Source organism: Rattus norvegicus, chromosome 10 (genome assembly GCF_036323735.1).
Source record: "Rattus norvegicus strain BN/NHsdMcwi chromosome 10, GRCr8, whole genome shotgun sequence".
NCBI lineage: Eukaryota > Metazoa > Chordata > Mammalia > Rodentia > Muridae > Rattus > Rattus norvegicus.
In genome coordinates this window covers 90,293,451-90,320,909 of record NC_086028.1, presented here as the reverse complement: position 1 = coordinate 90,320,909, position 27,459 = coordinate 90,293,451, and the positions used below count along the sequence as shown (strand labels likewise).

General features: G+C 40.2%; 1 protein-coding gene across 10 annotated transcripts in view; it reads right to left on the bottom strand.

Moving 5' to 3' along the window:
• Positions 1-27,459, bottom strand: part of Efcab3 (EF-hand calcium binding domain 3) — a 492,651-nt gene that overhangs the window by 256,236 nt on the left and 208,956 nt on the right. For 9 of the 10 annotated variants that reach the window (XM_039086129.2, XM_039086123.2, XM_039086125.2 and 6 more), the window contains 14 exons: positions 25,600-25,698; positions 22,797-22,892; positions 22,191-22,244; positions 21,360-21,464; positions 20,322-20,375; positions 19,846-19,947; positions 13,229-13,333; positions 10,554-10,607; positions 8,790-8,894; positions 8,385-8,438; positions 7,048-7,161; positions 6,036-6,089; positions 4,749-4,853; positions 3,413-3,466 (listed from right to left, as the gene is read on the bottom strand). In XM_039086129.2, the coding sequence (XP_038942057.1) occupies positions 3,413-3,466; positions 4,749-4,853; positions 6,036-6,089; positions 7,048-7,161; positions 8,385-8,438; positions 8,790-8,894; positions 10,554-10,607; positions 13,229-13,333; positions 19,846-19,947; positions 20,322-20,375; positions 21,360-21,464; positions 22,191-22,244; positions 22,797-22,892; positions 25,600-25,698 (1,155 nt within the window). The remainder of the gene's footprint in view (positions 1-3,412; positions 3,467-4,748; positions 4,854-6,035; positions 6,090-7,047; positions 7,162-8,384; positions 8,439-8,789; positions 8,895-10,553; positions 10,608-13,228; positions 13,334-19,845; positions 19,948-20,321; positions 20,376-21,359; positions 21,465-22,190; positions 22,245-22,796; positions 22,893-25,599; positions 25,699-27,459) is intronic. The other variant, XM_039086132.1, reaches the window with a different exon arrangement.

Below are 27,459 nucleotides of genomic sequence, written 5' to 3'. Positions count from 1 at the left end.
GAAGAGATTCACATTAGTTGCATTGAGGGAGAAGGTTTTTGTTGTTGTTGTTTTGTTTTGTTTTTTTGTATTTTTTTAAAAAAAAGCCTAGCATAGATTTGTCCTCTGGTTTCCTCTCATGAAGAACATTTTGGTCAAGTATAGCAAGCTGAGAAAGGGGGAACATGTATGCCTCATATATTAAACAGGTAACGGGAAATGGAATGGAGCTGTATTCAAGTAGATAAATGGTTAAAGGAATGGTGACCTCAGAGCAAGGTCCTACTCAGCTAAGCTTATTGTTATGTGTTTGCACTTGAACAAAGGATAACTGTATCTAGGATTATGATGACCTGTTTATTGTTTTTATTTGGACATAGGAGATATGATCATGTGTCGAATTGAAAAGGGATGAGTTGTGATAGCTTGGTTGTTGACTTGACTTTATCTGAGTTCAAGGTAGGTCTACAGAACAAGTTCCAGGACAGCCAAGTTTAGGCCGTGAAGGATTTGGAAAACAGAAAATTGATGATAATGTAATAGAACAAGGAGGCCATGTTCCAGCCCCATCAAGCAGCAGAACTTGGCAGCTTTGGCCACATGGCTTTAGAGCCAAGAATAGGGGGAACTACTGGGACAATTGATGCTGGTTAGCTGGAGCTAAGAAATTAGCAGTGGTTAGGAAGAGACAGCATCTCTGAGGTAAAATCTTCTGGGAAGTGTTTTCTGAGAGCACAAAAAGCTGTGTTGCAGAGATAGCCAAAGTTGTACCTCATGCTGTAGCTGAACATCAGAGTCACCTAGGTGGTACTAGTTTTGCAGGCATGAAGGATTCATGGAGAACAACTGAAGTTTGGCACTCTGAGAGGCCAGGAAAGGCTGTTAGTAAAGGTGCAGCCTCAGTTGTAGTTGACAGCCCAGGACCGAATGTGTCATGCAAAGAAGTAGAGGCTTAGCACCATGAAGAGAGCTTATGAGAATCTTTCAGTGAAGCCTAATTGCATCAGAAGACCCCAGTGTATTGGAGATGCCAGTACCATCGGTTGACCACCAAGAAGAGAAGCAGCAATGGAGTGGAGTCAACCAGAGCCTAGAGTGCTACAGAGGGCAGAGCGGGAGAAATGATGCAAGCCCTTTGGAGGAGCCCAGAAGATGATGTATGGATCCCATAACACTGGAACAAGAAGCTGTAACATTGAAGTTGCCTTGGGAACCTCAAGATGTTAGAGATGCCAGAGGCATAGGATGTCTGCTGAGGAAAGCTCCTAATAGAGTGGAACCAGACCAAGAAAAAGAAATGTGATCCAGTCAATATAGATGAAAAGAGTTGGAGATCTTAAGAGCACTTTGATATCACATGTGGAGATTCAGAGTTTGGAGTTTGCCAGGCTGATTTTTGATCTTGCTTTTTCGGTCCAGTATTTCCTCACTATGATATTTTGAAATGGTAATGTATATCTTGTGCTGTTGAAAGTATGTGATCTGCTTTTTAATTCTGATTTTATAGGGGATTACAGTTAAGAGACTGAGTGAAGTTTTTTGAGTGGACATTGAATTTTGGACTTTAAACATTGTTGAGACTGCAAGAGACTATGGACCTTTAAAGTTAGACTAAGTGTATTTTGCATTATTCTATGGCTAGGTAAGGCCCCAATAAACTCATTATTTAGAACAAGCCTTTGTGGTACAGAGTGGAATGTGGTGGTTTGAATATGCTTGGCCCATGGGAAGTGGCCCTTTTAGGAGATGTGGCCATGTTGGAGGAAGTGAATCACTGTAGGGGTGAGCTTCGAGGTCCTATGCTTTAGCTCCTAGCTGCCTACAGAAGAGTGTTTCCTCCTAGTTGCTGTTAGACAGATTAAGATGTAGAACTCTCTGGTCCTCCAGCACCATATCTGCCTGCATGTTGCCATGCTTCCTGCTCTGATATAATGGACTAAACCTCTGAAACTGTAAGCTGGCCCCAATTAAATGTTGTCCATTATAAGAGTTACTTTGGTCATGGTGTCTCTTTATAGCAATGGAAACCCTAAGACACAGTGGTTCTATCTACAACCCAGCTCCTTCATCTAAAGCTCAGGGAACACTCAGAAGATAGGGTGGAAGAGCTAGCCATGAGCAGATCTCATCAACTAACAATAAAGCTAGAGCTTGACAGCTTTGAGACTGGGGGCAGGAGCTCTGAGCAGCTAATCTGTCATTTGCTGCTTTGTGATCTCAGAACACTGACGTTCAGGAGTGTACTGGATATCCACAATGGAATCCCTATAGCAAGGACAGTAACACTAAGGAAGACCGGGTACCAGTCTTAGTGCTGTGGTTGCTCCCCAGATTTCCAATGCACTCAGGAGACATCCTCTAGTTAAATCATTAGCTTTCATGTGATCTCTGGAGTCTCAGGACAGTGAGGGAATTCGCCCAACCTACAGAATCCAAGGCTAAGTGTCTCCATCAGAGGTTCCCAGTACACAAAGAAAAAAGACTACTTTGGTGAAGACAGCTTTTGTAGATACCAGACATTTGATCAGTGCAGACTTAGCTGCAGCATAAATCATGAGGGGAAATGGAGTCTACATTTAAGGACCAGGTAAAGGTACTCCAACATTTCCTGTCTCATTTTGTTGTTATTGTTGTTGTTCATTTCCCCCCTGTGATTCCTTGCTTTCTGTTCCTACAGATTACTACACTATAGTGCTTTTACTTTATTGTGTTTTAACATATTTTTGTGATTCTTCAAATATTCATATAGTTAAATCTATATATCTTTTAGATGCAATATTGTTTTTCTTTTCCTAGTTTCTAGTTTCTTTTTCCAACTTTCTTTCTTCTCTACATTTAGTAGTATTTGGTTTTACTTTACTTTTTTCCTAACTGTACACACACAGACACACACACATACAGAGAGAGAGAGACAGAGACAGAGACAGAGAGAACAGAGACACAGAGACAGAGACACAGAGACAGAGACACAGAAAGAGACGTGTACATATATGTGTTATATGTGTACTATAGATATTTATATATGCACATGTATGTCATGAAACTAGAAAGGGAGAAAGGAAGAAGGGATCTTAAGCTAAGGGGAAATGGAGCTGATAATGGAGTGTATGTGTTAAGGAAGCTAGAAAGGGGACTAACCAGGGCAAAGGAGGGAATGATGGGTAGAAGAGGGCACGGGTTGGGGGTGGGATCAATGGAAGAATGAGAACAAAGGATACTGACATAGATGCATAAAGGTGCCTCATAATGCGTTACTTTGTACAGTTTCCCAAATAATTAATTTAAAAGCATTTTGAATGAAAAGAATGGTTCAAGAGTATTATTACACACAGACTCTACACTTGTAAAAATAACACTAATGTACTGACTGGACTCCAAACCTAAAGAACACAACACAAGCTTCATACTCATGAGCCTGTTCATCGTCACTTACTTTTGGAGGCCACCACCGTCTCCAGCAACCTCTTCTTGTACACCTTCCCCTTGGCTGTAAGGACAGAAAGCAGGTCACCAGGGGCCAGGAAGCAAAGGAAACCAGCCAAGGCTCTAACTTCACGATTCACCCTTATTTACAGAAGATGGAAAACAACTCAAACGGAAAAACATTCTGAATATGGCTTCCTAGATCCTGGGGGAATTACCGCGGACATTCTATCCTGCTGAAACAGAGCAGAGGTGTCTTAGTTTGCCCCTGCCCTCTCTTTAATTTCTCTGGAACCTTCCCAACCATTCACCTTTACATGTGAACCCATAGAATTTGAAGATATTTTTCTCACTGGAATGAACAAATAAAAAAAAAAAGCACACCTTTTTCTAATGTAAGAGTCATAAGAGACTCACTGCAAACCATAAGATCGCTTTCTGATGAGTGGGGATCGCTTCTAAACTATTTTTTTTTTTTTAGGTTTCAAATATAAATAGTCATGAAAGTTAAAAAACAAGTTAATCGAAACTTGTGGTGCCCCTGCCCATCAAAACACACAGACTGCACCAGTGCTGTGAGAGCTAGGAAAGCAGGGAGACAGTCCCCACAACCAGAGTGTATGGTGTCTTCAGCAAATAGGCTCTTGCCATCTAGTTATGATGGGCAACCATGCATAATGACAGTATTCTTTGTATATTGTTTTGGGGGACTCTATGACCTCCCCGACCAACTAGTCACAAGGAGGGAACCTGAGTCTGACACTGAGATCTTTATTTAATAACCCATGACTTCTGGGAAGTCCATTGTTCACCTACACGTGGGACCTCTGCTCAAACTTTCTTTCTAAAAAAAACATGGTGGTTTTAATTAGCTTTATAAACCAGTAGGGTTTCATGTGACTTCTTAAAGCTTGCACTGTTTTTATTTCCAGTTATTTATTTATTTATTCACTTTAAATCCTGATCATAGTCCCCATCCCCTCCCAATCCCCCCCTTTCACATGGCCCCTCCCCTCCCCTCCCCTTCCCTTCACCTTTGAGAAGGCGGAGGTTAACCCCTGGTTACCAACCTACCCTAGAACCTCAAGTCAATGCAGGACTAGGTACATCCTCTCCCACCGAGGCCAGACAAGGCAGCCTAGAAAAGCATATCCCATAGACAGACAACAACTTTGGTATAGCCCCGCTCCACATGAAGACAGAGCTTCACATCTGCTATACATGTGCAGGGGCCTAGGTCTAGCCCTTGTATGCTCTTTGATCGGAAGTTCAGTCTCTGGGAGCCTCCAAGGGTCTATGCCGGTTTTTGTTTGTTTGGTTTTTGTTTGTTTGTTTTTAATGCTTACCATTAATTGGAAGCACGCTCTCCAGTTGGGAACATTCATTTTCTGTGAGCTCTATTCCCATTTTTTCCAGAGTACTTTTTATATCTTTGATGTTAACTTGTCCTCCTTAAAAATAAAGAAATTGAATTAAATGGGTCATGAAAGGCTCTGAAGTTTAGAAAACAAAAACACTTGTTTATTCATCGGCAGCTTCCAAAGCTTCGCAATCAAGTGCCCCAGTCACCACAAAAGCAACTGTTTCTTAAAATGTAGACTCTCCAGTTACGGGACACAGCCATAAGGGACACAGGTTAGAGAGTACAAGTTGTTTACAACATCATAGAGAGTTGATCCAAATCCAGCAGTTCTGCTCTCCTTGAGTTAGGAACGATATTGTCTTTAGTTTTATTTAAGTACTTAACCTGTTAGCTCAGCTCAAGGTGCTCTTGCTCCAATATGAATTTAATTCTACTAAGAAAATTTACTATTTCAGGTTTATTTTTTGTATAATGTGTTGGCAACCTACACCTGTTTATCAGACATATCTCTGAATTTTTCTGAAAGGGGAGATTTTGATCTTGACCAGAATATTTTTCATCTGTAAGTCTACCTTATTAATTCTGAACTCAGCTCCTTGTAACCAAAGGAGTAACAAGGACTGACTCAGCCTACATGTTAGAATTTCAGCTCCATGTACGCACTAGACTGGGTAACATGGCCCACATTTGTTAAGTTACCCCATTTTCCCTTGTTTCTTATATTGTCTTAAAATGGTTTAACACACAGTGTGTTCATAGCATTTTGACTGTGACCCAACCTTTCTGTTCTGTGTTCTCTAGTCTTCTTACTTAATGTTAGATCTGTCAGCTTTGATTGCAATAAGAAAAAAAATCCTTCCTGGCGTTCATATTATACACATTAAGGTATAAGAGGCAGTTAAAATAATTTAAATTCATCCACCTCACTGGTTAACCATAATTGTCTAGAGACGAAAAATGCTCTTATGACAGGTAGTATTCGGTTTAGGCTTCATGGACTGTGAAATCTTTATCAGAACTTCATAGTTTTATCATGACAGTGTGAAAGAATAGCATGGTACAGAAGCTAACAGAGATGGCTACTGCACGAGAAAATGCTTTCCCAGTACATTAAGAGTCATGGTTTGCCACTTGGTATTCTAGATAGTTAAATAGAAATGCCCTCTGAGCTGAAGTGGTAGAGTGGGAGGACAGAATGTGACAGTCAGAAGGAAGCATCAGAATGTAAGTGAGTGGAAGACGAAGGTCACTAAGCCAGGCTCTTGCTCACCCGTAACTTTTGTCACCGCACGCATCAGTTGACTGAGTGGGATTTTTCCGTCAACTATAAGAAAATGCAAAAATTATTGTTAGTTATAAAAAGCTACCTAAAAAACAAACCAGAAGTTGGTAAATTACAAAGGAAGAGACAACCCAAAACCCGTTTTTAATCTTTATCTTTTATCTTCATCACTTTATCAAGCTTAAGAATATAAACCATAGATATTATACCTACACTCCACATGTCAGAGGGGAAATTATGCTGATTTTAATAGAAAAATGAGAAAATGCCATTATTCCCTCCTATACAATTGCCCTTCTGCACATCCTACCCTTTTGAGAATGTAGAACTGAGAAACTTTATGGTAGCTATTTTTACATTTGATCATAGCCAAAAGTCCAAGAAGCAATACACTGAGTCTTAAGTATAATTAAGACTTAAAGATTATCAAGGCAAAAAACACTTTACAGACAGGATACAATAGAAATCTGTTTTTTTTTTTTCAGTTTAGGGAAGATTCTGGGCTGAAGATAAAGAACTGATTTTTTTTTAGCAAATAAATGAAGCTCATAAAATGTATACATAACTATATATTGTTTATAAAACACTAAGAAAGAAGTAGAATGATTGATGGACTCAGGACAACTATTTGAGGAATATTAAAAAGATAACAATTAAGTAATCGCGTCTCATTCTATGTCTCTGAGCTACATCTTTACCCTGGTCTTTGTGAGGTTGTTACTGTGTTACTGTGTGTGGTGACCTTAAGATCCAGAAGAGTGCACACAAGGTGGCTCAGCAGCTAATGGTGCCTGCTGCCCAATGAACTAAGTTTGACCCCTGTGATGTACTGTGAGAACTGATTCCTTCGAGTGTTCTTGGTTCTCCCCATTTGCAATGTGACGTGTGAAGCACCCACAGTCATGTGACTAGTAGTTTCTGCCTGGCCTCGCCAGTTCAAAGCTCTCCTCTAACACACTAATGGACTTACAGCTCTCCTCTAAGACACTAATGGACTTACCGCTCTCCTCTTCAACTAGCAGAGTCCTCATTATGCTTTTTTGCTCCTTTGGTGTAAGCTTCACTCCCATGTTCTCCAGGACAGAGTCCACATTACCAAGCTTAACTTCTCCTTCTTCAAAGCCACACAGGAATAGAAAGTGAATTTAAGACACACGTGTATTTTTGCACATGCACTGTCTGAATTTAAAGATTTTAGTTTTTACTATGAGGAAGACAGAAGAGAAAAACGCACTTAAAGGAAGAAGACTTTCGAGTTTGACTTCCATTTAGCTCATATAAGAACATCAAATAACCAATATAAAAGTCAGAGACTGGACAGTGAGGAGGATCATTGGGGAGAGACGCTTGCCTCCAAGCCTGAGGAGGCAAGTTTGATCTGCTGAACTGTCATGGTGGAAGTTGTCCTCTGTACACACATACAGAGAGAGAGAGAGAGAGAGAGAGAGAGAGAGAGAGAGAGAGAGAGAGAGAGACGGAGAGACGGAGAGACGGAGAGACAGAGAGACAGAGACTAAGGCAGAGAGAAAGAGAGACAGAGAGACAGAGACAAAGACAGAGAAGCAGAAAGAGCAGAAGCAGGAACAGATATGAGAGAGAGGCGAGAGGGAGAGAGGTGAGAGAGAGAAAGAAGTCAGAAATGGAGTATCTTCCCTTAAATCTTACCTTGAGTTTGGTATCTTCCCTATAAACCACTCATGAAATGAGATCTGGGGGTCTGTCCCTTGCTGTGCTGGGCTGCAGGTCACCATGGCCAGCTTTTATAGTATTGTATAGGTAACAAGTGCACGAAGGGTGAGGTAACATGAGGAGGACTCGACTGGACTACTTTGGTTGCAGAGATCATTAGGAGTGACATTAGCTGGAGGCTGGGCAGATGGCTGCTGCGCAGACATTCTAAAGCAGGCTTTGGGATGGCTGTATTTGGTAAGGTCTTGCTATGTAGCCCCGAATGGACTGGGACGAGCCGTGTGGACCAGGCTGAGAATGCTACTGCTTGTACAGGTTGTGGGAGGGAGGGTTTTCCTGTATAGTTTTATCTGACTGTGAACTCGTGACTCAGTGCCTGTCTCCTAAATGCTAGGTATTTTGAGTATATATGGCTCTACCTAGCCCAGAAATTGTGTGTGTGTGTGTGTGTGTGTGTGTGTGTGTGTGTGTGTGTGTGTGGTGTCCTTCTGTAAGGCTGTGATCTTGGACAGTATTTACCATAAAAATTATGAAAATAACTGAACAGACGATCTACACAAAAGGGATATAACAAGACTCACGCTCGCATTAAAGTAAACCTTAAAGGTTTCAGATGTCTCTGCTTTTCTCCTTGCACTCTTCACTTACCGTTCGTGGATAGCACAGCATCCAACATTCTGTTTTGAAATACATGGTCCGAAGCTATAAAAAAAAAAGGGAGCAAACCATGAGAGAAGGGAGACGTGAGTTCGACTCTTTCATTACTTCAGTTAGACATCTATATATGACTCTGTGAGTGTTTGAACTCATTATTAGTAAAATGGAGTAATAGGAAAGAACACTGTCTCAGTGTGACACACACCATATATATGCACACATGTACAGTTTTGGTAACTAAGGGATTGGTAGCTGAGAGAGAAGCACATCCTCTTCAAGCAATGCCCCCTTCCGTTCTTCACCATCCCTTCCTTGTCCTCCCTCCCCTCCCCTCCCCTCACCCCCTTCCTGCCCACTCTTTCTCTTCTTCACAGTTTCCTTTGTTTTCTTCTTTACCATCAAAGGGAAGCATATCCTGCAGTTTTCTGAGCCCCTCGTCCGTGATCTCTATCCCCACGTCTTCCAGAACTTCCTTCATGTCATTCCTATGAATCTTTTTTCCTTTGAAAACACAAAATCTAATATTAAAGACTAGGCATTTTACAAAATAGTGAACATTTTACTTCCTGGATAATGCATCATCCCCTAGGCCAAAAAATGTAAAAGCCAAAACAACACATATATCCACACGGAATCACAGGGAGCCACAAATATAATATAGCCCCTTAACGCTTATAAATCGGGAGTCTTCAGCTGTGATGGTTCGCAGCTGTTATCCCAGCATTTGGAAGGTACAGGAAAGAGGATCAAGAGTTCAAGGCTTGCCTCAGCTGCATAGGGAGTCTGAGGAAAGCCTTGGCTACGTGAAATCCTGTCTTAGAAAAAAACAAAACAAAAAGCTACAAAGAATTTTATTCCTAGGTTCAACTCTTCCATAAAAAAAAAAAAAAGCAATTTGTCTTAGGGTTGGTCTTGTGCACGGCGTGTTCAGATGCTGAGTTCTTTGCCCCAAGGTGAGGTTGCAGTCTGGACATGGGCACTGTATATTCAATGTGCTGTAAAAAGAATGCTCCCCAGTAATCTCTGCTTGGATAACAAAAGGTTAGAGCTTGTGACTGGGCAGGAGAAAAAGGAAGGCAGGACTTGCGATCGAGTAGGAGGGGCTCAGGTAAGGGATCCAAGGAGAGAGGAGAGAGAAAAAGGTCACCATGAGGCAGGAGGGATCATGAGCAAATGGCCAAGAGAAGCTCGCCCGAGGATACACAGGCAGCAGAGCAAGCCAGGTGAGACTCAGTTGGCAATTAACGGGGCATTTATCTGGTCATTAATAGCCTAGCTGGGTTATTGTAGTCTCAGAATCTGCCTACAGATTAAGGTTGTAGCTTGCTAATAAATTCTGATATCTCCGTGCTGTTTATTTGGGAGCTAAGCAGCAAAGAGTGGGGCAGAAACACGTCATTAAAATACAAATTTGTTTTCATAATCAGTCAATGGATTAAATCACAGACGGGAAACATATTTCCTCATTTATTGTATTTATGATCTTTTGATCTGAGTAACGTAATTTTTCGCCTTATAATGATGGTAATAATTTGACCCTGTACAATTACTATTTTTAAATCAATAACCTTTGGTACTTCCTTACTCACACGGTCATACTAACATAGAATTTTAACTGAAGTGTTAAAGATCTAAACTCTTGTCAAGTGTTTTATAACGCAAAGGTGGGAGGCCGGAACGTGTCTATTTGTATGGGTTGAGAAAGCATCATTTCAAAGTGTAAACACAGAGATTTCAGTTGAAAATCATCTATTTAGAGATTCTGTACCCTGCAACTAGTGCACAAGGAGTGGAGTAGAGAATATTGTAAGACCATCGCTCCACAGAAACTCAAAAGATGAGAAACAAGGAAAGTTGTCTCCATTATGTCTGAAGTCCAGAAAACATTAGCAAGTTTTCAGCAAACAAGCAAACGCCAAAGACAGGAAAAAGCCGTGGACCAGAAGCTGACATAATAACGCTGACACAACAATGCTGACACCCTGGGGAGGTGGGAGAGTCGGGATGGGGGAGGGTGAAGACCCGTGGATGAGAAGCTGACTTAGAACAGACGTTGGAGCCCTTCACATCTGCTAACCTAGCCTTTCTGCAGCCACCATGGTCAGCTATTTTTGATCACCCATCACAGTCGCGAAGACATTTAAAGAGTATCTCACTCACCTGTAAAAGATGCTATCTTATCCATAAACGTTTCCGTTTCCACTTCCCCATGAACTGTAAGAAAGTGTACACACAACATTCATTTAGAAATTTGAAGCGTTAAGAAATTCAATAGCAACTTAATCAGCAACTGAATTTTAGCCTATGTCATCCCCAGTGAGCATGGACAAGGTCCATGAAGTGAATTTACTACCTATTATAAATGTGCTTCTCAAAATACTGGATTCAACATACTGTCATAAAAAATGAATTTCTGATAATTAATATGTGCACAACTTAAAGGGACCTCTTTTTCTATTGAACTTTAGACTTTGGAGAATCAACCTTTTTTTCATTCTAAAAAGAACAAAATTTAAAACAGTTTACTACACTCATCACTGTTTAACTGAAATTATCCCTTACCTACTGAGCCCTGAGTGACTTCATCAGATAATCTAATCTATATGAGTAAGATACTTATCATTTTAAAGTTGATCTCTTAATTCTAGTGATTACCATGTTTTCACAGTACACTGTCCATGAAAAAATCATAAAAATTAGCAATCAAAATATATTAACACAGGCCATGGTGATATAGGCCTTCCCAGCACTCGGGAGGTAGAGGTAGGAAAATTTCTGTGAGTTCAAGGCCAGTCCGGTTTACAGAGCAGGTTCCAAAACAGTCAGGGCTGCTCTGCACAGTGAAACCTCTCCAAAAAAAAATTCCAAAGAAAATAATTATTACAAGTAGATGTATTTGAGCTATTATATGTTATATTTTATCATGAAGAAAGAAATAAACTGAAAATCTTCAGTATTGATAAGTTGCTTGAAATATTTCTAATTTTTAAAATTGTAACTGATATATTGTAGCATTATGTAAAATACTTTTATATCATAAAAAACTTTCAAATGCATATTGCAGTTAATTTGCTAATATGGGATGAGGATTATTACAAGTTAAATTATATTTTCAAACATTATATGCACATAACAGTGACAGAAATGTATGCTAAGCAAAAATGTGCTCTTATATACAAATCTATGTACTGCTCATACGGTGGCTATACCTGGGCTGAATAGATTGTTTTTTTTTTCTTCTGGACCTACTAAGGTAGAATATTCCACACATTATCTCTACAGTAGAGCCAGCTAGGTCGGGAAAGTGAAAAAAAATGTGTTTCACTGAAACACCAGGAATTTTCAGAAACAAATAGGTGAGAACCTACTAAGTGTAGGGCTATCTGAAATGAGGATGTGTCTACACAGGATGAATTTCAGATAAATGAGTGTGTCTCCAATATGCTTACATCACTTTGAGCGTGTTTTACTACACATGTGAAGTTCCAGGGTCTTTCTGCACCTCTAACTTCATTGTGGAAGTCGGTTAGAGACCTAGTATGTCAGGAGGCTTCATGGCATGCACTTCATTTCCCACAGCCCTAAAGTCGACACCTCAGACAATCAGATGACCAAAAGAAGAGAGGCACGCTCTTTCTACCTGCCCGTTATTTGTCTAACAGTCTCTTCTCATATGCCTTGGTTGACCTGAAATTGTTTGAAAATGAATTAGAACCAGTGGCAAGGCTAGAAGATGTTTCCACATAACACGTGTGGTTTTCCTCACAGGCCTGCTCCTGTTGACAGTGTGAGAAAGAACAACTGGATCACAATTTTAGGTAGACCTATGAGTCTAAAATTAACTTTCTGTCTTAGAAATGGACAGTGTCACATCTGGACTTGCCTTTTCTCATGATAACGTCTTACACTTGTCACAGGTGAAGGAAATAATTAAATAATCCACATTCTGCCTGGTAGGTTGCAAACAATAAGAATTAAAGAGTGAGCAAGACTTGATCTGTCTAAGGCCAGAAGTTGTTTGGGTTATGTTTCATGGAGACAGCCCCCCCCTCCACCAGAAATGTTCTCAGGTTAACATATTTAACTTTTGCTTATTTGATTTGGTAGTTAATTTACCCCTAATTCAACTAAATTAAGAATTTGTTGCTAGTTCACCAAAGGAGATTACAAGTCTGGGAACATAGTCTTTGGACCGTGGAGTTTGACTTGGAATTGTGGGAATCCAAACTTAGCACAAGCTGTGATCTGTATGCTGTTCATTCAGGCCTGAGTCCTTGTGGGACATTTGGAGGGCACTGTCTGTCTCATGTGAGAAAAGAGTCTAACATCTCCAATGTCTCCTCAACTCTGTCACTTGAATGTCCCAGAAAATGATGGTAGCGTCTCAGAGTAAAAATGATATTTAAAAATCCCTCCCTTTTGGCATGCTTTTCCCCTCTATTTCCCACCCCCCTTACTTTACCAAAAACCTTCCTTCCTCAGTATGTCTCTCCCTTTCTCCAATAGCATCGTGCCCCCCGAATTCTGCACCAGTCTAGTAGTGACATTGGTCACACTCTCACACAAAACAAAAATTAAGTCAAAGAAAAGGTCCAGAGACAAAAACACATTCACTTTCAGATTAAATTTTCTTTCCTACTTTGTGTCTTAATGTCACCTATGAGTGTTCAAAGATCCTCTTTTTTTTTTCTTTTTTTCGGAGCTGGGGACCGAACCCAGGGCCTTGTGCTCGCTAGGCAAGCGCTCTACTGCTGAGCTAAATCCCCAACCCCTCAAAGATCCTCTTATAGAAGCACATATTCTCTGAGAAATCCCAATCCATCTTAAATGCTTACCACCAACTGGGAGACTTTGCAGCAGATCACTGATCTCCTGTTCTTCAAGGTTGATTCCTACTCTTTGTAAAAGAATACCCAGATTTTGGGGATCAGGAATCCATTCTTGGGAAAAAGAGGATATTAGGAAAATCACTGATGCTGTAATGTGATCATTAATACTACTGTGGATTATTATTATTATTATTATTATTATTATTATTATTATTATAAATCTCATGAGAAAGATCAAAGTCTAATATAGACTATTCATATATATAGGGAGTAGGGTAAATGATGGTGTTAGAGTTAGAACTGAAATGCTCTACATGCTTGACTTAGGACTGAAATGCTCTACATGCTTGACTTAGGACTGAAATGCTCTACATGCTTGACTTAGGACTGAAATGCTCTACATGCTTGACTTAGGACTGAAATGCTCTACATGCTTGACTTAGAACTGAAATGCTCTACGTGCTTGACTTAGGACTGAAATGCTCTATGTGCTTGAGCAACTGCCAAATCATCCACAACAAAGAGAAAGTCAATCAACTAGTGGTGGTGGTGGGTGGAGCTGAACCCACCAATCAGATACCTCCATTGCTAATGAAAGTCCACCATCACCTTCTGTTTCTAATTATGCTGACTAGAACAACCATCCTGCTGAGACAACTGCAATGTTGGATAAATGATCAAAGCACCTTCCTCCGAGCAATGAAGAGTGGACAAGGGGGTAGGAGATACCATCCCCAAATCCAACAGAAAAGGAAGAACATCGGCAATATGTGCTGACGCCGTTTTCCGGATCTCTGTTTGGTGTTTGTGCTGCTGGTCTCATGAAGTGTTGTAAGCCAAAGATGAAGCACTGACTCCTTCAGGCTAACAGGGTCACACAAATCTTAGCAATGTGAGTCCCAAACAGGCACCCTAGAAACTCATGCTTCCAGAGCAATGTGTTTATACGATCACTATTCATAGAAGGAGGAGTCATAACTATAAAAACATGAAAACGTGGATGTACCCTATACAGGGTAGGTGTAAAGCTAGACATAACGGGGGTTGGGGATTTAGCTCAGTGGTAGAGCGCTTGCCTAGCAAGCGCAAGGCCCTGGGTTCAGTCCCCAGCTCCGAAAAATAGAAAAGAAAAAAAAAGCTAGACATAACGGACTATATACAGTATAACTCAATTTAAATGGTTAAAAATAAGAATACCTGTAGTATTCAGTGACGCATATGTAACTGGTTAAAAAGGAAGCAAATATTTATGTAGTTGAAGTTAGCAGCTGTCTTTGGTGATGAGGGATATGGCTGATGCTTGACTGCAGAAGCTGGCAAAATATTGCTTCTTCATACACACTTTTTACTTTATTACTGTGTCTGTGAATATAGTTCCATGACTGCGAAATGAGATCTTTTTGTTGTTTGATTTCTGTTGCTGCTGTATTTAATATATATATATATGTATAAATATACATATATATATGTATTATTGTCATTTGCCTTTTGAAACAAGGTCTCTCTGTGTAGCCCAGGCTGGCCTGGGACTTGCTTTGTAGGCCAGGCTGCTTTATTCTTCAGAACTCATTGTAGGAGGAGAGAACCAACTCTTACAAGTTCTCCTCAGAGTTCCACATTCTTGTCATGCATCGTATGCACCTATCCTAGACACAACACACGTAAGATGCAAATCTAAAAACTTAAGTAAACATAAGTAGGTATCCAACTTGTTTCTAAGGTTGATTTTTAAGTTTTTATTACTGTATATTAGAAGTAAAAGCAGTATAAAGAAATAACTAGGCTGTGAAAACATAATATATAGGTTTACTAAAAGAAAAAATCTAATCAATGGTCTTCCTTTATACTTAAAAGTTTGGACAAGGGGTTGGGGATTTAGCTCAGTGGTAGAGCCCTTGCCTAGGAAGCGCAAGGCCCTGGGTTCGGTCCCCAGCTCCAAAAAAAAAAAAAGTTGGACTTTCGGGTGTGTGCGTGTGTGTGTGTGTGTGTGTGTGCGTGCACATGCGTGTGTGTGCAGGCTGGTGTAGTACTACATGCCTATCATACCCTATAATACCAATACTTGGGAGTTAGAGTTATGAGGCTCACTTGCAAAATTGAGGCCAGTCTAATCTACTTAGAGAGAATTGTAAGTCAGCCCGGCATACACATTAGTAAAAATAATTTTTAAAAAAGACTACTTAATTTTTAGAAAGGATATGTGGGCTAGAGATGGCTCAGAGAGTAAAGTGCTTGACTCACAAATATAAGGAATTTAATTTGGATCCCAGATTCCATATGAAAGCTACAGCTCATTCCTATGACCTAAAAGCTAGAGGGCAGAGACAAGAAGGTCCCAGGGCCACACAACACACACACACACACACACACACACACACACACACACACACACACACACACACGCACACACACACACACCCCCACACACACACACAAATTGGAGAGTATAGGAAGGTCCTGTACACCAACCTCAGACCTTCACACATACCACTTGGGCAAGTACACCCACCCCCACATAGTCCACATACACACTACACGGAGATGCTAATTACTTAACTACTTTTTTTTTTTTATTAACTTGAGTATTTCTTATATACATTTCGAGTGTTATTCCCTTTCCCGGTTTCCGGGCAAACATCCCCCTCCCCCCTCCCCTTCCTTATGGGTGTTCCCCTCCCGACCCTCCCCCCATTGCCGCCCTCCCCCCAACAGTCTAGTTCACTGGGGGTTCAGTCTTAGCAGGACCCAGGGCTTCCCCTTCCACTGGTGCTCTTACTAGGATATTCATTGCTACCTATGAGGTCAGAGTCCAGGGTCAGTCCATGTATAGTCTTTAGGTAGTGGCTTAGTCCCTGGAAGCTCTGGTTGCTTGGCATTGTTGTACATATGGGGTCTCGAGCCCCTTCAAGCTCTTCCAGTTCTTTCTCTGATTCCTTCAATGGGGGTCCTATTCTCAGTTCAGTGGTTTGCTGCTGGCATTCGCCTCTGTATTTGCTGTATTCTGGCTGTGTCTCTCAGGAGCGATCTACATCCGGCTCCTGTTGGTCTGCACTTCTTTGCTTCATCCATCTTGTCTAATTGGGTGGCTGTATATGTATGGGCCACATGTGGGGCAGGCTCTGAATGGGTACTTAACTACTTTTTAAATGTGCATTTGACATGAATTCAGAATACAACAACTTAATGAATGTCTATCAACTTTGAATGATTTGTCCACATGGTATATCATATAAAGATTACATTTTAATATGTAGGATAGAGTATGCAAAAACTCATATGGATCAAATACTCCTCTGCCTTTTCTTTGTGTTACTATTCACTATGAACTATTTATTGTATTTTATTTTTAGTTATGCTTATGTGTGCCTGAGCGGGAATGAGTGCAGAGCCCGCAGAGGTCAAAAGGAGGCGGTGGCTCCCTTGAGTCACAGTTGATTGTGACCCACCCAATGTAGGTGCTGGGGACTGAGCTTGAGCTCTCTGGAAGAATGGTTCCAGGTCTCAGCAGTGGGACCCTCTGCAGGCCGCCACACTCACTTTTAAGAAATGTCATGTCATCTATTGACCTGGTCCTAAGAGTATGTTCATTAGCTACAGAAACAGATCATAAGGAGGGATGGGCACATCAGCTGGGCTGTACATCCAAAATGAGATTTTAGAAGGTCAGACCTTACGCTCTGATTGTCCCAGAATGATTTCAAGGTATGTTCAAATAAAGTCTTAATAATGTAAAATAGAGAAAGACCCAGACATTAGCATTTAACTGGCACTAGTATGAGAGAGGAATCTATTTTCAAAAAAAAAAAAAACATGAAAAATAAACAAGTAACCTTATGGGGCTGGAGAAATGGCTCAGCAGTTAAGAGCACCGACTGCTCTTTCAAAGGTCCTGAGTTTGATTCCCAGCAACCACAATGTGACTCACAACCATCTGTAATGAGATCTGATGCCCTCTTCTGGTGTGTCTGAAGACAGCAACTCATAACATAAAAGAATAAATTTTTTTTTTAAAAAGTAACCTTACAGGAAAAAAAAAAAGATTTAAGGCTGGTGCTCTGCAGAAAACACCACTACTCTCTTCATAATTTCTTAAGCTCCAATCATCCAGTAAATTCTCATCTATTTTTATTTCTCATATCTCAGCTCCTTCTTATTACCTTAAGGTTGTTTTCTCACTGGATTAAAAAGTCATGTAGATCGATGGAATAGAGTTGAAGACCCAGAAATTAACCCACACACCTATGGTCACTTGATCTTTGACAAAGGAGCTAAAATCATCCAGGAAAAGAAGACAGCGTTTTCAACAAATGGGGCTGGTTCAACTGGCAGTCAGCATGTAGAACGCAAATCGATCCACTCTTATCTCCTTGTACAAAGCTCAAGCCCAAGTGGATCATGGACCTCTACTTAAAACCAAATGCACTGAAACTAATAGAAGAAAAAGTGGGGAAGAGCCTTGAACACATGGGCACAAGGAAAAATTTCCTGAACCAAACACCAATGGCTTATACTCTAAGATCAAAAATCAACAAATGGGACCTCATAAAATTGCAAAGCTTCTGTAAGGTAAAGGACATTGTCAATAGGACAAAACAACAACCAACAGATTGGGAAAAGTTCTTTACCAATCCTACATCTGATAGAGGGCTAATATTTAATACATACAAAGAACTCAATAAGTTAGACTCCAGAGAACCAAAATAATCCTATTAAAAATGGGGAACAGAGTTAAACAAAGAATTTTCAATTGAGGAATGTCGAATGGCTGAGAAGTAACTAAAGAAACATTCAACATCCTTAGTCATCAGGGAAATGCAAATCAAAACAACTCTGAGATTCCACCTCACACCAATCAGGATGGCTAAGATCAAAAACTCAGGGGACAGCAGATGCTGACCAGGATGTGGAGAAATAGGAACACTCCTCCATTGTTGGTGGGATTGCAAGCTGGTACAATGATTGTGGAAATCATTCTGGAGGTTCCTCAGAAAATTGGACATAGTACTACCTGAGGACCCAGCTATATCATTCCTGGGCATATACCCAAAAGATGCACCAACATAGGACACATGCTCCACTATGTTCATAGCAGCCTTATTTATAATAGCCAGAAGCTGGAAAGAACCCAGATGTCCTTCAACAAAGGAATGCATACAGAGAACATGATAGATTTACACAATGGAGTAGCTATTAAAAGCAATGACTTCATGAAATTTTTAGGAAAATGGATAGAACTAGAAAATTTCATCCTGAGTGAGGTAACCCAATCCCAAAGAACACACATAATAGGTACTCACTGATAAGTAGATATTAGCCCAAAAACTTGGAATACCCAAGATACAATTCACAGACCACATGAAGCTCCAGAAGAAAAAAAGAACAAAATGGATGCTTCAGTCCTTCTTAGAAGGGGGAACAAAAAAACTCACAGGAGGAAATATGGGGACAAAGTGTGGAATAGAGACTGAAGAAAGGGCTGGAGAGATGGCTCAGTGGTTAAGAGCACTGACTGCTCTTCCAGAGGTCCTGAGCTCAATTCCCAGCAACCACATGGTGGCTCACAACCATCTGTAATGGCATCTGATGCCCTCTTCTGGTGAAGAGAGCGAGAGTGTACTCATATACATACAATAAATCTTTAACAAAAAAAAAAAAAAAGGCAAAGCAAAACAAAACAAAGAGACTAAAGGAAAGGCCATCAAGAGACTGCTCCACCTGGGGATCCATCCTATGTAAAAATACCAAATCCAGACCCTATTGCAGATGCCAAGAAGTGCTTGCTAACCGGAGCCTGTTATAGCTGTCTCCTGAGAGTCTCTGTCAGAGCCTGACAAATACAGAGGCTGCACAGGACCCCAAATGGAGGAGTTAGAGGAAGAAGTGAAGGAGCTGAAGGGTTTTACAGCCCTAGACCCCTCAGAGCTCCCAGGGACTAAACCACTAACCAAAGATATACAAGGAGGGACCCTTGGCTCTAGTTGCATATGTAGCAGAGGATGGCATTGTCTGGCATCAACAGGAGAAGCCCTTGGTCCTGTGAAGGCTTATTTCCACAGTGTTGGGGAATGCCAGGGCAGTGAGGTGTGAGTGGGTGGGTGGGGGAACTCCTCCTGGAAGTAGGGGGAGGGAATGTGAGAGGGAAGTTCCAGAGGGGAAACCAGGATAAGAGATAACGTTTGAAATGTAAATACATAAAATAGCCAATGAAAACATTTAAAAACAAATAAAAGGTCAAGTAGAGCGGGTTGGTGGTGCTTCATACCTTTAATCCCAGCACTCGGGAGGCAGAGGCAGGCAGATCTCTGTGAGTTCAAGGACAGCCTGGTCTACAGAGCGAGTACAAGGACAGCCAGGGACACACAGAGAGATCTCGTCTTGGAAAACAAAAAGCCAGACAAATTAAGAGCAGACAATTCTTTTTGTCCTACTGGCAGCTTGATAGACTATAAATGGAGATTATTCACAAGCCAAAAGGCAGTGTTAAGGCTAGGATTTTATTTATGAAATATAATTGTCGGTGCATACTGAAAATTAGAAAATCTTTATACTTCCCAATAGGTGAGGAAATGCCTCACCAAAGTTGTAGCAATCATATGTAGGTGCCACGTGGTGGGGGAGCTTACCGTCGGGCAGCTCACTTCTCAAGCGCTCTAGCTTATCTTCATCCAGGTCTTCCTCCACTTCTTCAGGAACATTTGTCCTGTCTTCAACTCCTAAATCTTTCGCTTCAAACATCGAAAAAAAATAGGTAAGTATTTTGAGCTTATCCAGGACATTTTACTCATGGTAGAGTGTTTGGGTAATCTCTCTTCGTTATGAATTGACTACCAACTCTAGACAACTGAGCACGTGCATTTCCTTTTTTTTTTTTTTTTTTCCGGAGCTGGGGACCGAACCCAGGGCCTTGCGCTCGCTAGGCAAGCGCTCTACCGCTGAGCTAACTCCCCAGCCCCATGCATTTCCTTAATAAGCAGCGCGGTGACGGACGGATTCATCCATCTCTTCCGTGCTGTGGTTTGGGGAATTGAACACCAAGTGCGCACACGGCAAGCAAGAGTTCTGTACTGAGCTGCACGCCCAGCCCTAGTGAATTTCTTACCTAAAATTCCTGTGATGGAATCCAACACACTTTGGAATGAAGTCCTTCCTCTATCTGTTAAAAAGAAAATGACAACCGTCATGCAGTTATAATGATGAAGACTTTAAAAATGTCAAGTGATTAAAGTTGGGAGATAAAGAACAATCAGAATACATAGGCTCTGCTCATCGGACCCAGTCACAAGTGTCGAGAATCACTCTGTGGGGGAAGGACCTTTGTGCTTCAGGACAAGACTGCTGTGAGTACATAGAAAAGTGCTCAGGCCACCTCTGTGTGAGCTTAGGGAGCACTCCTGATACTCCTCAGCTCTAGATAGCCTTGTCTGAAACAGTCACAGGTCTCAGATAAGCATCTACGGTGAAAAGACACATTCTATTTTTCCACATTATCCTAATCATTTTTATTTAGTCAACCTCAGACTTTTCTTGGAATGGCTAGACCCACAAGCATGTTATCCATGCAGTAGGTGGGGTGGCTAAGAGAATAATGCCTTTTTATGTGTTTTACTGTCTGTGTGTACATGTTTGGCTTACATGTATGTATGTGCACATTGTGCATGCAGTGCCTGAGACAGTCAAGAAGGTGTTGGATCCCCTGGAACTGGAGTTACAGGTTTTTGTGAGCCACCACATGGGTGTTGGGAATTGAACCCAGATCCTGTTTGAGAACAGCCAGTGTTCTTAACCACTGAGCCATCTCTCTAGCCCCAGGACGATTAATATTTAAATAATTTTTCCTCTTGGCAATTTTTTTCTCTCCTTGAAATTTTCTGGAGTTAAATTGTTTCTCTTAATGTCCACCCTGTTGAACATCCTCACAATGGTCTTTTTCCTAAATCTTCAATCCAATAGTGTTTGATCAACAATCATATTATAGATACAAGTGTAATGACTGAAATATAAGTTTTGATATGGAGATGGAATGTACTATTATCATGTGCTTGCTTGTGCAAAAATCTTAGTGCAAAGCAAGGATGATAGAGAGTCATGTGAAGAAGCTACCATTATCAAACCTTTACAAGCAATTTAAATATCTTACCATCAACCTGCAAGTTTTGCTTAAGGTCAGTCATTTGACTTTCTGAAAGTTTCACATTGATGGTTTGCAAAACAGACTCCAGTTCTTGAACATCAATACCCTTTCCTATAGAAAAAAAATGTAAGCAAATGTTAATCACTGTCTTACTTAAAGGCCTTCGAGTGATTCTAGCATACAAAGACCAAGGCCCAGTGGAAACTGCCCAACTGTACCAGAGACATCAACAGCAGAAGGACAAACAGAATATCTTTCCTGATCTGGTTTTTGTTAGCTGGTTAGTTGAGCACTGCTTGAGAATTCATAGTTAAGGGCTGGAGAGATGGCTCAGTGGTCAAGAGCACCGACTGCTCTTCCAGAGGTCCTGAGTTCAATTCCCAGCAACCACATGGTGGCTCACAACCATCTGTAATGAGATCTGGTGCCCTCTTCTGGTGTGTCTGAAGACAGCTACAGTGTACTCAAAAACATTAGATAAATTATTTTAAAAAATAATTCATAGTTAACAAACCCAAGATTTTTTTAAACAAGATAGATTGTTCTTTATTTCCTCAGCACCCACACTGTATGTATCACCCAACGTTCTAATGTATGCAGAGGTTCACTTATTTTTTTAAAGAGCCAACACGGCCTCTAATTGTTTCAGTTTCTTCTCCCATAGAACGAACATGACTGTCTGTAAGAATCCATGCAAATTTCCAAAAGAAATGTACTCATGGCATCAGAACGCAGCCAAGGGTGTGAGAAACCGCAATCTAACTATTAGGAAGCTGCGCAGACATAAGGCGTGAGGCTCTCAGACCCACCTGCCTCTCCTCGGTGCCCCACACTCACCTTCAGAGTCTTCTACGCTCTCAGCCAATTTCTTTTGGTAGAATTCTCGAATGTCTGCATGCAAGGTACAAATCAGATTGCAAGTGATTAATTAAATCATTCTAAAAGCAGTACTCCAGAAGGATAGATATTATGGCTTGTCATTAATATTTATGATATAATTCCAATAGGCAGTACAGTTACACAACAGGAGTCCCTTCTGTGGGCCTCCCTACCTGTTCATGTCTTACCCCTCTTGGCATTCCACCTATGTCTAATTTGTTTCATTTCTCCCCTTTAACTGATTCCCACTCTATTTTATTTCCTCCTCCCAAATTAATTCCGGAGATATCCGATCACTGGATTCTAAAGCACAAACAGGCAGTCTTTTGGCTAATGGCAGGATCAGCGATTGCCAGAGCAGACAGTCTGAAAATTTTTGCACAGTGCAGTTGAACTTCCTTTTAAAGGGGAGTGACTAGAAATTTGTTCTAAAACTTTGGAAATCTTTTCTTTTCGAAAAACTTCTGGCAAGTAAATGGCATTCTACATAGAAATGGTGAATGTCCTCACAGAGCAGATGTAACTGTAAGTTATCTTAAATGCTATGCAATTTAAAACTCTTACCATCAAGAGAAATATTTTTGAGCTCTACACTTCCTCTGGAGATGTCCCTTAAGTGCAGGATACTTTTTATATCAACGAGGTCGATCTTTTCTCCTTCTAATGGAAGAAAATATAAATAAATAAGACTTTCGCTAAAGACATAAGAACTCTAAGTATGCACAGACTTTCATGCTTATGCAGTATTAACGGCCGTATGGATAGTAAATGCACAACGATGCCTACCCATTCATGTCAGTAATGATGCAATTTCCACAGGGAATGTGGCTTATTTTCTCATTCCTAGTCAAACTAATAATAATGATAGGAATACATATGTATATTCATGATGTTACTTAATGATACTGTCATGTACAGTTATTTTCTTTAATTATGAGACTGCTTAGGCTTGCTTTATTTGTTTGTTTGTTTGTTTGTTTCCTTGTTGATAGGCAGGGTTTCACTAGGTAATCCCAACTGGCTCGGAATTCACTTTACGTACCAGGTTAGCCTTGAATACACAAAGATCCTCCTGTCACCCAAGTGCTGGTATTAAAGGTATACACTACCACACCCAGCCACCATTCATTCTTTTATCCCATAATAACAGTTTCTCTGGGCCTATTCATGAGGAAGGGCCACACTGGTAAACCTTTATAGGGTAAAGAGGACACCATCATCATTTTATACAGCATTGCTTAATGTAGACAATATGTAATCGGGCCCTAAAATATTAGGTAGGACTTTCCACAATGCAGATGTTAAAAAGAATAGTAAGTAGGTAAATGGATAACTCGGTATAATAAAATTGGGGTAGGGAAGCAGGATCTTAGACTCAGGATATTTTCTCATTAAAATTTTTCAGCTTTTACTGTATCCAATAATTTGTTGAGATTGATCATTTTAGCTATAGGAAAGAAAAGGGAGAGTTCGCCATGCTTCAGAGAGAGAAGAGCTAAGCAGCCACGTGATATCTTGGGTGGAGTGGCCACAGGCTACTTCTACAGGTGGGTGGCTGGAGTTGTCAAGCTGCGACTAAAGATAACTGAGCACCTAAAGGTGTGGACAGATTTAGGGTGCTGAGCTAAGAGCATTAGGGAGGGCATGCTAGCCACTGAGCCAATAAGGCAAGTTGAAATTGAACAATGTGTATATCTGTTTTTTTTTTTTATCTGTGAATTCAAGGGAATCTGGGTAGGGACAGGTAGAGTGGGCCATTCCCTGAGCTTAGGCAGGGTAGCAAACAATCTTGCAGAAGACCTGAAGACCTGGGTTTGATTCCCAGCACCCACATGATGGCTCACAAACACCTATAATTCCTATTTCAGAGGATCTGATGCATTCTTCTGACCTCCACAGGCACCAGGCACACATGTTGCAAACAGACATACATGAATGTGAACATCCATATAGTAAAAATAAAGATACAAAATAAAAAAATTGAAGTCCACATTTTATAAGAGAAGGGCAACACTCATTTGCAATATATCGACTCAAGTAAGGAAAAGTTGAGCGAGCGCTGACTCCCAAGATTTAGTCTATAGCAGTCAGATAATGATACAGAGACAGCAGCTAGCTTACTACAGAGGGTTTCCAATTACTATGCACATTACTCAACCATAAAGCCATTTTCATTTTGTTAAAAGATTGGATGAATTAGGGAAACCAGTATCCCTAATACATGAGAAATGTAATAGTAATAGTACATACCAACATAATGTCTGTGATAACCAGACGTGTCTTCATATGCTAAAACTCACTATAAGAAGAAAGTACTTCTTTGGTCAAATACCACAGTAATAAATAATAATTTAGTTTCTGTCAATTACTCTAATGTCTAAGATTAATAATAAAAACGTGAGATATAAATTAAGATATATAATATAAAAAGACAGAGTTGAAGAAAACTTAGTCCACTGAGCATTTTTTTATATAAGCATGAGAGCTGAGTTCGATCCCCAGAATGCACATAACAAACAGGCCTGATGGTCCAGCACTTGTAATCCCAGTATTGGGAGGTGCAGATAAGCAGCTCACTGATGCTCAGTATCACCCAGCCTAGCCTATCCTACTGGCTCCAGCCCAGGGCGAGACCTGCCCAGAAACACAAGGTAGAGGGCTGGAGAAAGGGTGCTCTTGTAGAGCTTTGAGTTGTTCCCCAGCACATACATGGTAGCTCCATTAACTTCATTTCCAAGGCATCTGATGCCTTTATCCAAACTCTGTTGGCACAAACATTCATGCAGGCAAAAACTCCACACACACAACATTAATAAATCTTTTAAAATACCTTTAAGGATCCTTAAAAAATTAAGGTGTACAACACCAGAGGGACAACACTCAAGGTCATTCTCTGGTTGCCACAAACATATGTACCAAACACACACACACACACACACACACACACACACACACACACACACACACACACACACGACTCACATACATCAGTGCATCCATAAACATGAGTAGACATATAAAGATAAACAATAAATAAATTATAATATTTGAAAAGTAAATAAAAGTATCCAATAAGATAAAAAAATAAATAAATACCTAAATCTGAACATTTTCAGGATACAGGAAATAAAGACAAAATGTTCTTTCTAAAGAAAGTTGTTAAGTGACTTGCAGATAGAGCTTTAGTCTATTCCCTTGTTATTCCTGAAGATTATTTTTATTTAATGAAAACTAAGACTTACCTTCATACTAGGAATAAATTCTTCCCTAAATTCTGCAAAAGCCCTTTTGATGCAGGGGCACTGGTTTTGGAAACTCCCATACTCATGACCACAGACACAGGGATGGTGGTTTCTCTAAGACTCACCGGGCAGGCCTTCTGCCAGCTTCTCTAGTGCTTTTTCTGAGAGGTGAATCTGCATCTTCCCCAGAGTGTCCTCCAAACTGGTTACATCAATTTTTCTTTCTTAGAAAAGCAAGAGGGACGGAAGGTAAGAAAGACAGTTTTCTTTTTCTTTCTTTTTTTCGGAGCTGGTGACCAAACCCAGGGCCTTGTGCTTGCTAGGCACGCGCTCTACCACTGAGCTAAATCCCCAACCCCAGAAAGACAGTTTTTAAAAAATATATTCATTTCTGGCTATTATTGACTTGACTGGCAAGTGCTATTGAAGGAAAATATATAATTTATATTTCTGCATTGTAATTTAATATTTTATAGGACTAGCAGAACTTTAACTTGGCTTTTCTAGTTATCCAGGAAAAAAGAAAGATAGTTAATTTAAAATCTATTTCCTATTGAGATAAACTGAGATAGCAAAATACAAAAGCATTTTATGATTTAAAGTACAAAAATCACAGATTTCATACTTTTAAACATAGCAAGAAATTATCGGTTGCCTGAGCTTCCACTGTGCAGTAACTGTTAATCGTTCAGGGCAGTGAGTGTTGTATACCCCTTAATCTGACCTTTTTCAACTTAAGGTTTTTCATCTTATATTTCTTCTCCTTATTCCTGTTTGTTCATATTTGCTTTCTGCCCTCACTGCCCCTCCTAAACCCCCGACTCTTCTTTGGTCTTTGAAAAACCAATTATCATGGTGAAAAATATTTTTTTGATAAGACAAAAATACAACTGGAGAGATGGTTCAAGCATGAATAGCACTTGCAACAATGTCATGAGAACAGGAATTCCAGCACTCACATGGCAGGCACTCATGATAGGTGATAGAGAGCTCTTTAAATCTCATGAAGACTTAAAGAGGATATAAATAATTCCCTTAAAGATATACAGGAAAACACAATGAAGCAGGTAGAAACCCTTAAAGAGGAAACAAATAAAGAAATCCTATAAAGAAATACAGGAAAATACAATCAAACAGGTGAAGAAAATGAATAAAAGGTCCAAGACCCAAAAATGGAAGTAGAAGCAATAGAGAAAACACAAATGGAGGCAACCCTGGAGACGGAAATCCTAGGAAAGAGAACAGGAACTACAGACACAAGCATCACCAACAGAATATTAAGAGATGGAACAGAGGATCTCATGTTTAGAAGATACCATAAAAGAAATTGATATATCAGTCAAATAAAATGCCAAAATGTAAAAAGTTCCTAACTCAAAACATCAGCAAAATTTGGGACATTATGAGAAGACCAAACCTAAGAATAGAAGAGGATGTAGAAGAAAACTTCTCTAACCCAAAGAAAGAGATGGCTATAACAATATAAGAAGCTTACAGAATGCCAAATAGATTGGACCAGAAAAGAAAATATTCAAGCCACATAATAAAAAAAACACTAAATGTAGAGAACAAAAAAAGAATATATAAGCTACAAGGGGGAAAAGGCCACGTAATATATAAAGACAGACCTATCAGAGTTATATCCAACTTCTCAACAGAGAGTCTAAAAGCCAGACAATTCTAGACAGATGTCTTGCAAACCCTAAGAGACTACAGCCCAGACTACTATACCCAGAAAAAGTCTTAATAACTACAGATAGAGAAGCCAAGACATCCCATTACAAGACCAAATTTAAGTAATATCTTTCTACTAACCAGCCATATAACACAGAGAGGCTAACTGTACCCAAGAAAATACAAAAAAATTAATCACAAAACCAAAAGAAGAGAATTTTACACACACACACAAAGAAACACACAAACACACACATGTACACACACATATGGTGTCACCTCCAACATCAAAATAACAGGAACTAAATCAT